General features: G+C 47.4%; 1 protein-coding gene across 1 annotated transcript in view; it reads left to right on the forward strand.

The window, feature by feature from the left end:
- LOC106612882 (unconventional myosin-VIIa) overlaps positions 1-13,490 on the forward strand; it is a 41,672-nt gene that overhangs the window by 25,347 nt on the left and 2,835 nt on the right. The window contains exons 20-48 of the mRNA XM_082956296.1: positions 1-20; positions 148-366; positions 522-605; positions 1,213-1,446; positions 1,601-1,804; positions 2,098-2,274; positions 3,132-3,221; positions 3,469-3,596; positions 3,689-3,815; positions 4,007-4,126; positions 4,297-4,470; positions 4,654-4,881; positions 5,294-5,461; positions 5,799-5,916; positions 6,312-6,438; positions 6,818-6,987; positions 7,060-7,250; positions 7,322-7,449; positions 7,856-8,013; positions 8,230-8,383; positions 8,672-8,827; positions 9,062-9,167; positions 9,455-9,568; positions 9,919-10,006; positions 10,231-10,337; positions 10,623-10,808; positions 11,033-11,149; positions 11,513-11,596; positions 13,339-13,458. The exon at positions 1-20 is cut by the window's left edge and continues 65 nt beyond it. Of these exons, the coding sequence (XP_082812422.1) occupies positions 1-20; positions 148-366; positions 522-605; positions 1,213-1,446; positions 1,601-1,804; positions 2,098-2,274; positions 3,132-3,221; positions 3,469-3,596; positions 3,689-3,815; positions 4,007-4,126; positions 4,297-4,470; positions 4,654-4,881; positions 5,294-5,461; positions 5,799-5,916; positions 6,312-6,438; positions 6,818-6,987; positions 7,060-7,250; positions 7,322-7,449; positions 7,856-8,013; positions 8,230-8,383; positions 8,672-8,827; positions 9,062-9,167; positions 9,455-9,568; positions 9,919-10,006; positions 10,231-10,337; positions 10,623-10,808; positions 11,033-11,149; positions 11,513-11,596; positions 13,339-13,458 (4,097 nt within the window). The remainder of the gene's footprint in view (positions 21-147; positions 367-521; positions 606-1,212; positions 1,447-1,600; positions 1,805-2,097; positions 2,275-3,131; positions 3,222-3,468; positions 3,597-3,688; positions 3,816-4,006; positions 4,127-4,296; positions 4,471-4,653; positions 4,882-5,293; positions 5,462-5,798; positions 5,917-6,311; positions 6,439-6,817; positions 6,988-7,059; positions 7,251-7,321; positions 7,450-7,855; positions 8,014-8,229; positions 8,384-8,671; positions 8,828-9,061; positions 9,168-9,454; positions 9,569-9,918; positions 10,007-10,230; positions 10,338-10,622; positions 10,809-11,032; positions 11,150-11,512; positions 11,597-13,338; positions 13,459-13,490) is intronic.

A 13,490-nucleotide genomic window follows, 5' to 3' on the forward strand; every position in this document is an offset into this window, starting at 1 on the left:
GTCGCAAGAACTATGGAGCTGTGAGTTTTAAAAACTTGATCACTTGAACTGTTCCTTGTATCATTAATCAAATTACAATTTCTCCTCCATGTCCTCTCCTCCTCCCCCTCCTCCCCTCCTTCTCCTCCCCTCCCCTCCTTCTCCTAGATGCGGGCAGGTTTCGCCAGACTGCAGGCGTTGTATCGCTCCAGGCGGCTGTACGTAATGTACCACGTGGCCAGACAGAGGGTGATGGGTCTGCAGGCCAGGTGTAGAGGCTGTATGGTCAGAAGGGCCTTCAGACACCGCCTATGGGCCGTCATCACCATCCAGGCTCACACACGGGGCATGATCGCACGACGCCTCTACAAGAGGCTGAAGGGAGAGGTGAGAAAGAGACAGACACACGCAGTGCAGACTGAAAGAAAGCCTCAGTCCCTCTCACTCTCTCATCCTAACCCTTTCTCTCATTCTCTCGCGCACTATTTTTCTCGTTCTCTCTCTACCTCTCTCTCCCTCTGTTTCCTCCCTCTCTCTCTCAGTATCGGAGGAGGTTGGAGGCAGAGAAGCTGTGTCTGGCTGAGGAGGAGAAACTGAGGAACCAGATGAGCGCTAAGAAGGCCAAGGTCTGGAACACACACACATACGGGCGTCATGCACCCCAAAAATCGGAGGGGGCACAAAGTACGTGAGGATGGCTAGGGATGGTCCATAGGGGGGCCAGGCCCTGCAATCTAGAGTCATAATCATTATACTTAATTCTATGTAAAGAAATATTTTAATTTTTCTGCATATCTAAGCATACCTCTTGAGCTGTCTGTATCCTCCTGACTGGTGGTTCTGAATTTAAAGAAACTAAATATGCTTCTCTACATCTTTGCTAAAATCTGGGTAAAATATTGAGCACATTTAGTTATTGCTCGATTTTCTAAAGTCTACCAATCTTGCCAGCAGGCATGCCAGCTAAGATACTTAGACAAGCTAGCTACTCTAACTTGATAGCCTGAAATGGCTTCATCATAAAATTACTAGCTGGCTAGTAGTATTACAGAAAAACAACAATTGTTTTTAGGACAAATCTGAGGGGGCACGCACACACACACACACACACACACACACACACACACACACACACACACACACACACACACACACACACACACACACACACACACACACACACACACACACATACACCCACACACACACCTATTAACACCCAGTCTTCTGTAGGTAGAAGCAGAGCGTAACCACCAGGAGAGACTGGCCCAGCTAGCAAAGGAGGACATGGAGAGGGAGAAGAGAGAGAGGGAGGAGGTGCGGAAGAAGAAGGAGATGGTGGAGCAGATGGAGAAAGCCAGACATGAGCCGGTGAACGACTCTGACATGGTGGATAAGATGTTCGGCTTTCTGGGAACAACAAACTCCTTCCCTGGCCAGGAGGGAGCACCACCAGCTGGGTTTGCGGTGAGAAGGTCGCCACCTGGTGGACAGACAGACTGCTACAGTTAACACAATCTGCTCTGGGCTACGTTCAAATCGTTCACTGAGTGTCTTTGTGTGTGTGTCTGTGTGTGTGCATAACTGCGTGTGTTTGCGCGTACAATGCATCTGTTTGTAGGACTTGGAGCGTGCCCAGAAGGAGCTTGAGGAGGAGGATTTAGATGATGTTCTTCCTCTCCCTGAGGATGAGGAGGATGACCTGTCAGAGTATAAGTTTGCCAAGTTCGCTGCCACCTATTTCCAGGGCACCACCACACACACCTATGTCCGACGGCCGCTCAAACAACCGCTGCTGTTCCATGACGATGAGGGCGACCAGCTGGTAGGTCACATGACCTCTCAACTCTGACCCCTGACCTCTAACCCCAGTAGACCATGGGTGTTTGTCAGACTGTCCTTTCAGGCAGACTCCTTCTACCCAACTGTACTTTTTATAATTACAGCAACAACACTGTTTAGGGTTGAAAAATTCCAGTAACTTTTCCCTACTTTCCTCGGTTGTCCAGAAATCCAGATAGGAAGATTCCTGGAATCAGGAGGGAATAAGCAGGAAATCCAGAATCTTCCAACCAGGATGTATAGAAAACCAGGGAAATTTGGTTTCTCTCCCCCCAGGCGGCGTTGGCGGTGTGGATTACGGTGCTGAGGTTCATGGGAGATCTCCCGGAGCCCAAGTACCACACGGCCATCACCGACGGCTCGGAGAAGATTCCTGTGATGACCAAGATTTACGAGACGTTGGGCAAAAAAACCTACAAGAGAGAACTACAGGCCCTGCAGGGGGAGGGAGAGGTGAGAGGAGGGGGAGGGGAAGGAGAGAACTACAGGTCCTGCAGGGGGAGGGAGAGGTGAGAGGAGGGGGAGGGGAAAGAGAGAACTACAGGCCCTGCAGGGGGAGGGAGAAGAGGGGGAGGGGAAAGAGAGAACTACAGGCCCTGCAGGGGGAGGGAGAGGAGGGGGAGGGGGAGGGGAAAGAGAGAACTACAGGTCCTGCAGGGGGAGGGAGAGGAGGGGGGAGGGGAGAGAGAGAACTACAGGTCCTGCAGGGGGAGGGAGAGGTGAGAGGAGGGATGGGAGAGAGAGAACTACAGGCTCTGCAGGGGAAGGAGAGATGAGAGGAGGGATGGGAGAGAGAGAGAGAACTACAAGCCCTGCAGGGGGAGGGAGGGAGGGAGGGAGGGAGGGAGGGAGGGAGGGAGGGAGAGAACTACAAGCCCTGCAGGGGGAAGGAGAGGTGAGAAGAGGGAGGGGAGGGAGAGAGAGAGAGAACTACAAGCCTTGCAGGTGGAGGGGGATGTGAGAGGAGCAATGGGAGGTCAGAGGAAATGTTTTGCTGTGCTGTGAGGAAAAATTTTCTTACTACGACTGTGATATGTGGTTGTCTTACCTAGCTATCCTAAGATTAATGCACTAACAGTAAGTCGCTCTGAATAAGAGCATCTGCTAAATGATTAAAAGAAAAAGAGGGGGAAGTAATCGAAAGTAACACTTAGCTATAATCTCATTAGGTTAGATGATAACTGAGTTACACCCTCATGGTCTGATATACCTGTAGTGTTGCTCTGGGTAGTACAGTACAGTCGTGCTTCCTCGAAGACGTTTCCTAGCTGATTTATAAGCTGTGTCCTGCTGTAACCCCTCCCCTAAAGACCCCCCATTCAGACAGCAACAAGAAGAACAGTGTCCGACACAAACTAGTGTCCCTCACCCTGAAGAAGAAGTCCAAGATCACTGAGGAGGTAAGAGAGAGGAGGAGGTGTTGGAGTTTAAAGCATTCTAGAAGTGATGACATTGCCCTTAGTGTCTGGGCACTTTGCCTGTGTCCCAAATGGCACCCTATTCCCTATATAGTAAATAACTTTTGACCAGAGCCCTATGCTTCATGGTAAAAAGTAGTGCACTATATAGGGATAGGGTGCCATTTAGGACACAGGGAGTATGTAGATCAGATAGAATGTCCAGTGTTGATGATGTGTTTTCTGACAGGTGGCGAAGCGCCTGAACGACGGAGAGATTAGTCTCCATGGCAACAGCATGTTGGAAGACCGGCCCACCTCTAACCTGGAGAAACTCCACTTCATCATCGGCAACGGAATACTACGACCTGCTCTGAGGTAGACACACACACACCCATACACACCCACACGCATGCTCGCACACACACACACACACTCTCTGAGTGCTGTGCTGTGTGTGTACTCTGTAGGGATGAGATCTACTGCCAGATCTGTAAGCAGCTGAACCAGAACCCATCTAAGAGCAGTCACGCCCGCGGCTGGATCCTCATCTCTCTGTGTGTCGGCTGCTTCGCTCCCTCTGAGAAGTTTGTCAAGGTCAGTCAGAATACACATACTACTGTAGACTCTCTGCCTGCATCCCAAATGACACCCTATTCCCTATTTATAATCCACTGTTTTGACCAGGGCCTACAGAGCCATTTGGGACTTAGACATTGTTAGACTCTATACGTTCTCTATAATTACATCACTTCCTCTATAAATGCATCACGTCCTGTCTCCTCCAGTACCTGCGTAACTACATCCATGGCGGTCCTCCTGGCTACGCCCCCTACTGCGAGGAGAGACTCAGACGCACGTTTGTTAACGGCACCAGAACACAGCCCCCGTCCTGGCTGGAGCTACAGGTACACAGACACACAAACACACACAGACACACACACACACACACATCCCTTACTTCTCTTTTTCTCTCCTCTCCTCTTTCCACCTCTCTTCTCCCCCCCTCACGCTGTCCTCCCGCTCTCTCCTCCCCGTCTCTCTCTCTCCCTCTCTCCTCATCTTTCTTCTCTCCCAGGCCACTAAGTCTAAGAAGCCCATCATGTTGCCAGTAACCTTTATGGACGGCACCACTAAGACGTTGTTGACAGACTCAGCTACTAACGCCATGGAGCTGTGTAACGCCCTGGCAGACAAGATCAGCCTCAGAGATCGCTTTGGATTCTCTCTCTACATCGCCCTGTTTGACAAGGTAATACACACACACACACACACACACACACACACACACACACACACACACACACACACACACACACACACACACACACACACACACACACACACACACACACACACACAGACACACACACAGACACACACACACGTGCAGTATTCCAGTATGAGCAAACTGTATGTGTGTGTCTACCTCAAGGTCTCCTCCCTAGGCAGTGGAAAGGACCATGTGATGGACGCTGTGTCCCAGTGTGAGCAGTATGCCAAGGAGCAGGATGCCCAGGAGAGAAACGCCCCCTGGAGACTGTTCTACAGGAAGGAGATATTCACGCCCTGGCACAACCCTGCAGACGATGCTGTGGCCACCAACCTCATCTACCAACAGACTGTACGGGGGGTAAAGTTTGGAGAGTACCGCTGTGACAGGGTGAGTTTTACACTTACACCAAATGACCTCTCAGTTACAAGGTGGCACTGTTTTTATGGTTCACTGAGCCTGATAGGAACAACCTCTTCATGTTCTTTTCCAGGATGAGATGACTATGTTGACAATGGGTCAGACCCTAACCCTAATCTCTCTGTCTCTGTCTCTGTCTCTGTCTCTGTCTCTGTCTCTGTCTCTGTCTCTTAATTCAATTAAATTTCATTCAAATGGAATTATTGGCATGATTAACATATGTTTACATTGTCAAAGCAAATGGAATAGACAATAAACAAAAGGAAAATAAAGAAGGGAAACATCTCTCTCTCTCTCTTTCTCTCTCTCTCTCTCTCTCTCTCTCTCTCTCTCTCTCTCTCTCTCTCTCTCTCTCTCTCTCTCTCTCTCTCTCTCTCTCCAGGATGACCTAGCAGAGTTAGCCAGTCAGCAGTACTATGTGGACTACGGTTCTGAGATCCTGACAGAGCGTCTGCTGAGCCTGATCCCATCCTACATCCCCGACCGAGAGGTCAGCTCCTCCCGGAGCGTGGAGAAATGGGCCCACGTCATCATGGCTGCCCACAAAAAGGTACTGCTGGCTGGGGAACGGTTGGGCAGGCTCCCTTCTAGAGACTGGCTCTCTCTGGATGTCACTGGTTCTGATGTTTTATCTAGTAAACTACCAAACCTTTAAGAAGAAGGTTTTACTTTCAGTTATTTTGATTGTAATGAGGGATTGTCTTACCTAGTTTGTAAGTCACTAAGGATGTGTCCCTAATGGCACCATATTTCCTACATAGGGCAGTACTTTTTACCAGAGCCCTATGGAACCTGATCAAAGGTAGTGCACTATATAGGGAATAGGAGACCATTTGCGACAACTGAACTGTGAGCGTCTCCCCCCCTCTGTGTCATCTCCACCCCAGGGCATCTACACCCAGCAGAGGTTTGACCCCCAGAAGGTGAAGGAGGAAGTGGTGGACTTCGCTCGCTACAAATGGCCGCTCCTCTTCTCACGCTTCTATGAGGCATTCAAGCTCTCAGGTACGTTACTCTACCTGCTGTAATGTACCTGCTGTACCTGCTCGACCAACCAGCTTCTTTAATATCTTTCAGTCAGTCTGTTTGGTGCTGTACCTCGTCATATCTCGGAGGAATCATTCTTAACTTGCAGAGGTTGTTCCTGTAAACCTGGTATACATGTGATCTAGGCTTAGTCCTAATTTCCTAACTCCTCACAAATTGTGCACTTGCACCCTACCCGTCATGGATTTACAAGCATTGGATTGGTGTACTCATTCGCTGTAGGGAGTTTCCACCATTGTTAAACCCATGACAGGGAGTGTGAAAGTACACACTTTGGGAGAAGGACGGAGAATCGGGACACAGCCCTAGTCATGTGTCCATACTCTGATTCCGCCCCTCTCGCCACCATGCAGGTCCAAGTCTGCCTAAGAATGATGTCATTGTGGCGGTGAACTGGACAGGGGTCTACTTTGTAGACGAACAGGAGCAGGTGTTGCTAGAACTCTCTTTCCCAGAGATCACTGCAGTCTCCAGCAGCAGGTGAGGCATGATGGGATTTGGAGTCCATCCTAACACTGTTGCCCTCTCGACCATAAACATAACGGCAACTCTCTGTTTCTTTTTCTTATATCCTCTTTTCTCCTGAGCTACTAATTTCAAGAAGCCTACTTACTATGTTGCCTGTAATAATAATACCTTTAATTTGTAGAGTTAGTTAGCCATCCTCCTTACTTGGGCTAGCTACACTGTTTTGTTGGTGGACACCTCAACCCCCAATGGTTAGCTGACCTGTTAGGGAATAAATATGGGCTCGATCTTTCGAGCTAACAACTGTGTTCTTGTCTCTCTCTCCCTTCTTCTGAGACTTCTTGCTAGCTACACCGCACAGCGCATTTTTTCTTCCTCTGTGTGTCGATAGAGGTGGTAAGCTGCAGGGGCAGAGCTTTACGTTGGCGACCATGAAGGGCGATGAGTTTACGTTCACGTCGACCAACTCTGAAGACATCAGAGACCTTGTGGTAACGTTCCTAGAGGGCCTGAGGAACCGGTCCAAGTACGTGGTGGCTCTGCAGGACAACACCAACACTGGTGAGTAGAGTACACACACAAACACATAAACATAAACACACACACCCACAAACTGTACCTTTTCCCCTCCAGTTGGGGAGGAGTCTACGTTCCTGTCGTTTCAAAGGGGAGACCTGATCCTATTGGACCAGGAGACAGGTCAGCAGGTCATGACCTCAGGCTGGGCCCACGGGGTCAATGAACGGACCAATCAGAAAGGAGATTTCCCTGCTGACGCCGTCTACGTCCTGCCCACTGTTACCAGACCTCAGGCTGACATAGTGGTGAGACATTCACACACACAGCCTACACTGTAAGGGCTCTATTTGCATGATGCTCAATCCTCTCTCTCTAGGCGTTGGTTACCATGACACCAGACCAGCGACAGGAGACGGTCCGTTTGTCTCAGCTGGTTCTCCCGGAAACTGGAGAGAAGAGGGTTAAACCTTACACACTGGAAGAGTTCAGCTACGACCACTTCAGGTAGACACACACACACGAACGCATTTTAAAAAAAAAATGTCAACCTTTATTTAACTAGGCAAGTCAGTTAAGAACAAATTCTTATTTGCAATGACAGCCTAGGAAAAGTGGGTTAACTGCCTTGTTCAGGGGCAGAACGACAGATTTTGACATTGGCAGCTTGGGGATTCGAACTACCAACCTTTCGGTTACTGGCCCAATGCTCTAACCACTAGGCTACCTGCCGCCCCGTGCATGCAGACACACACATATACACACAAACGCACACACAATACAAGTTGTAACTGTGTGGGTTTTTTGTCTGAGGAAAGTGTCACCTTATCTATACCTATCACTAACCTCTCTTCCCCCCTTTCTTTCTCCTCAACCCTTCTCTCTCTCTCTCTCCATTCCTCCCTCTCTCCAGACCTCCTCCCAAACACACTCTGAGCAGGGTGATGATAACTAAGAACAGAGGGAAGGCCTCAATGTGGAGCTGCACCAGAGAGCCTATCAAACAGCCCCTACTGAAGAAGGTCCTCAGTCATGAAGACCTGTCACAGGTCGCCTGTATGGCCTTCATAGATATCCTTTACTGGCTACTAGCTAACACACACCATCTGTAGTGTGTGTGTGCGTGTGTGATTGACTCACGATCTTGTGATTAGGTAAACGTGCCTGCAACTTAAAATCCACCTCGGCCAGAGATGGAATTTCCTTTTGGTCTAATGGTTAAGATGTTGGTTTCCCAGATCCCACCTGTGACATTTGTGTGATATATAAACTCCTTGACCGTGCCACCTATGATGAAGTATATGGGGGACTACCCGTCTAAGCGAACGCGTTCGGTCAACGAGCTGACGGACCAGATCTTTGAAGGAGCCCTGAAGGCCGAACCTCTAAAAGATGAGATATTCTGTCAGATCCTCAAGCAACTCACAGACAACCACGTCAAGTATGATCACACACACGCAACTCACAGACAACCACGTCAAGTATGATCACACACACGCAACTCACAGACAACCACGTCATGTATGATCACACACACGCAACTCACAGACAACCACGCCAAGTATGATCACACACACATACAGGAAACTTCTTGCAGATTCCTTTTTGTTGGTTAGCGTCCTGACCACCGTGTGTGTGTGTGTGTGTGTGTGTGTGTGTGTGTGTGTGTGTGTGTGTGTGTGTGTGTGTGTGTGTGTGTGTGTGTGTGTGTGTGTGTGTGTGTGTGTAGGTACAGTGAGGAGAAGGGCTGGGAGTTGCTGTGGCTGTGTACAGGTCTGTTCCCTCCTAGTAACATGCTGCTGCCTCATGTCCAGCGTTTCCTTCAGTCCAGGAAACACCACCCTCTGGCTCAGGACTGTATGGCACGACTACAGAAGGCCCTATGGTAACACACACACACTCACACATACGTGGGCGCAAACACACACATGTGCGCACACACACACACACACACACACACACACACACACACACACACACACACACACACACACACACATTCACATACACTCACCCACCTCACACAGCATCAGATACATTCTGTTAATGATACACTCCTCTTCATCTCGTAACCTTGGTGATGTTGTTGTTATTATTGTTGGTGTTGTTGTGGCGACAGGAATGGCTTGAGGAAGTACCCTCCCCACCTGGTGGAGGTAGAGGCCATCCAGCATAAGACCACCCAGATCTTCCACAAGGTCTACTTCCCTGACGATACTGATGAGGTACACACTCATGAACACACACACACACACACACACACACACACCACACACACACACACACACACACACACACACACACAAACTATCTTTCTAACTGTATTTCTGCTTGTGATTGACAGGCGTTTACTGTAATATGATTGGCTGCTGTTCGTGAATGACAGGTGTTTACTGTGCTGTCATTGGCTTGTGTGTGTTATTGACAGATGTTTACTGTGCTGTGATTGGCTGGTGTGTGTAATTGACAGATGTTTACTGTGCTGTGATTGGCTGGTGTGTGTAATTGGCAGGCATTTGAGGTGGAGTCCAGCACCAAAGCTAAAGACTTCTGTCTGGCGATCTCTACTCGCCTGCTGCTCAAATCACCCGAAGGATTCAGCCTGTTCGTAAAGATCTCCGACAAGGTGATAGACACACACACACATATGCACACTAACGGCTAGTTCGTCATTGCAGCAGATTTTGCAGGCAATAGCCGACTGAGTGATCTACATATCACCTTGGATCATAAATAACTACTCATTATTTGTAGTTCAATCAGTCAATCACAATTTACCCACAATATATCACAGATTTGATGCTCTTGAACATACTCTTCTTTGTGTGTGTGTGTGTGTGTGTGTGTGTGTGTGTGTGTGTGTGTGTGTGTGTGTGTGTGTGTGTGTGTGTGTGTGTGTGTGTGTGTGTGTGTGTGTGTGTGTGTGTGTGCGTGGATGGGTGGGTGGGTGGGTGGGTGGGTGGGTGCGTGTTGTAGGTGATAAGTGTACCAGAGGGAGATTTCTTCTTTGACTTTGTCAGACACCTCACAGACTGGATCAAGAAGGCACGGCCCTCTAAAGATGGTATGTCATAAAAACTATGATTTAGAGTGAACTATCCCTTTAATATAAACGATCCCTTTAACATGATCTATCCCTTTAATCACTTTAACGTGTGTGTGTGTGTGTGTGTGTGTGTGTGTGTGTGTGTGTGTGTGTGTGTGTGTGTGTGTGTGTGTGTGTGTGTGTGTGTGTGTGTGTGTGTGTGTGTGTGTGTGTGTGTGTGTGGTGTGTGTGTGTGTGTATAGGTATCATACCGTCTCTGACCTACCAGGTGTTCTTCATGAAGAAGCTGTGGACCAACACTGTTCCTGGTAAAGACTCCTTCGCTGACTCCATCTTCCACTACTACCAGGTGTGTGTGTAATGGAACTGGTTCCGTTTGTATTGACTAAACTTTCCAGGTTCAAATACTGACAATGTTCATATACTAAGGCTGGGATTCAATCAAAGGTGCGTTGTTTGTTGTTATGGCTTCAGCCGACACCTACAGCGTTTACCATGAATGTGATCTCCAGGAATATGGAGGAAATGTCTTTTAAAATGCACATTGTCTGTAGAGCAATGCACTTGGCGCCTCTGATAGAATCCAGGCCTATTGTTCTGTACTAAGTGGTCACTTTTTCCCTCCGGTTGCTAGGAGCTGCCCAAGTATCTCCGTGGTTACCATAAGTGTAGTCGTGATGAGGTGTTCCAGCTGGGAGCGTTGATCTACAGGGTGAAGTATGAAGACGACAAGTCTCACTTCCCCTCAATACCCAAGATCCTCCGGGAGCTGGTACCGCAGGACCTGATTCGCCAGCTCTCCCCAGATGACTGGAAACGGGTGAGACAAGACTTCTCCCACCTCTCCTGGGCTCTGATTGGCTGCCCTGGCTCTATTCTATGTCCTTATTGGCTGCCTTTCTCATGATTGACTACAACATTCATCTGTATCTGTGACCTAATCAACTGTTTTATGTCTCTGTTTTTTGGTGTGTGGCTGTGTGTGTTTGTAACTTTGCGTACATGCGTGCATATATGTGTGTGTGTGTGTGTGTGTGTGTGTAGTCTATCGTAGCGTATTTCAATAAGCAGGCTGGTAAGTCCAGGGAGGAGGCCAAACTCCACTTCCTGAAGATCATCTTCAAATGGGCCACATTCGGATCCGCCTTCTTCGAAGTCAAGGTAACCATGACGCTCAGTGATGTCATTCTCAATCTCACCTTGGGGTCACATTACTGTCTGTCTGTCTGTCTGTCTGTCTGTCTGTCTGTCTGTCTGTCTGTCTGTCTGTCTGTCTGTCTGTCTGTCTGTCTGTCTGTCTGTCTGTCTGTCTGTCTGTCTGTCTGTCTGTCTGTCTGTCTGTCTGTCTGTCTGTCTGTCTGTCTGTCTGTCTGTCTGTCTGTCTGTCTGTCTGTCTGTCTGTCTGTCTGTCTGTCTGTCTGTCTGTCTGTCTGTCTGTCTGTCTGGGATGTCTGCCTGTCGGTCTGTCTGTCTTTCCAGTATTATGTATCTCCTCTCAGTCAGTGTGATATTCTCTCTGTTCAGCAAACCACAGAGCCCAACTTCCCAGAGATCCTCCTGATTGCCATCAACAAGCATGGAGTCAGCCTCATAGACCCAAAGACCAAGGTGTGTGTGTGTGTGTGTGTGTGTGTGTGTGTGTGTGTGTGTGTGTGTGTGTGTGTGTGTGTGTGTGTGTGTGTGTGTGTGTGTGTGTGTGTGTGTGTGTGTGTGTGTGAGAGAGATAGGTCCTTTATTAATTCCCATAGGGAAATTTCCTGTGTGTATTACATGACATCTCATCTCTTTCTCTCTGATGTGTGTGAACATGTTACCTGGTATTTCACTGATGTGTGTAAACATGTTACCTGGTATTTCACTGATGTGTGTAAACATGTTACCTGGTATTTCACTGATGTGTGTGAACATGTGTTACCTGGTATTTCACTGATGTGTGTGAACATGTGTTACCTGGTATTTCACTGATGTGTGTGAACATGTTACCTGGTATTTCACTGATGTGTGTAAACATGTTACCTGGTATTTCACTGATGTGTGTAAACATGTTACCTGGTATTTCACTGATGTGTGTGAACATGTGTTACCTGGTATTTCACTGATGTGTGTAAACATGTTACCTGGTATTTCACTGATGTGTGTAAACATGTTACCTGGTATTTCACTGTGTGTAAACATGTTACCTGGTATTTCACTGTGTGTAAACATGTTACCTGGTATTTCACTGATGTGTGTAAACATGTTACCTGGTATTTCACTGATGTGTGTAAACATGTTACCTGGTATTTCACTGATGTGTGTAAACATGTTACCTGGTATTTCACTGATGTTTGTAAACATGTTACCTGGTATTATACTGATGTGTGTAAACATGTTACCTGGTATTTCACTGATGTGTGTGAACATGTTACCTGGTATTTAACTGATGTGTGTGAACATGTGTTATCTGGTATTTCACTGATGTGTGTGAACATGTGTTACCTGGTATTTCACTGATGTGTGTGAACATGTTACCTGGTATTTCACTGATGTGTGTAAACATGTTACCTGGTATTTCACTGATGTGTGTAAACATGTTACCTGGTATTTCACTGATGTGTGTGAACATGTGTTACCTGGTATTTCACTGATGTGTGTGAACATGTGTTACCTGGTATTTCACTGATGTGTGTGAACATGTTACCTGGTATTTCACTGATGTGTGTAAACATGTTACCTGGTATTTCACTGATGTGTGTAAACATGTTACCTGGTATTTCACTGATGTGTGTGAACATGTGTTACCTGGTATTTCACTGATGTGTGTAAACATGTTACCTGGTATTTCACTGATGTGTGTAAACATGTTACCTGGTATTTCACTGTGTGTAAACATGTTACCTGGTATTTCACTGTGTGTAAACATGTTACCTGGTATTTCACTGATGTGTGTAAACATGTTACCTGGTATTTCACTGATGTGTGTAAACATGTTACCTGGTATTTCACTGATGTGTGTAAACATGTTACCTGGTATTTCACTGATGTTTGTAAACATGTTACCTGGTATTATACTGATGTGTGTAAACATGTTACCTGGTATTTCACTGATGTGTGTGAACATGTTACCTGGTATTTAACTGATGTGTGTGAACATGTGTTATCTGGTATTTCACTGATGTGTGTGAACATGTGTTACCTGGTATTTCACTGATGTGTGTGAACATGTGTTACCTGGTATTTCACTGATGTGTGTGAACATGTGTTACCTGGTATTTCACTGATGTGTGTAAACATGTTACCTGGTATTTCACTGATGTGTGTGAACATGTGTTACCTGGTGTTTTACTGATGCGTGTGAATGTCTACTACAGGACATCCTGACCACCCACCTGTTCACTAAGATCTCCAACTGGAGCAGTGGCAACACCTACTTCCACATCACCATCGGCAACCTGGTCAGGGGCAGCAAGCTGCTGTGTGAGACCTCACTGGTGAGAGACACACACAATCACACACACGTAAA

The sequence above is a fragment of the Salmo salar genome, chromosome 09 (assembly GCF_965601325.2).
Source record: "Salmo salar chromosome 09, fSalSal1, whole genome shotgun sequence".
Lineage (NCBI taxonomy): Eukaryota > Metazoa > Chordata > Actinopteri > Salmoniformes > Salmonidae > Salmo > Salmo salar.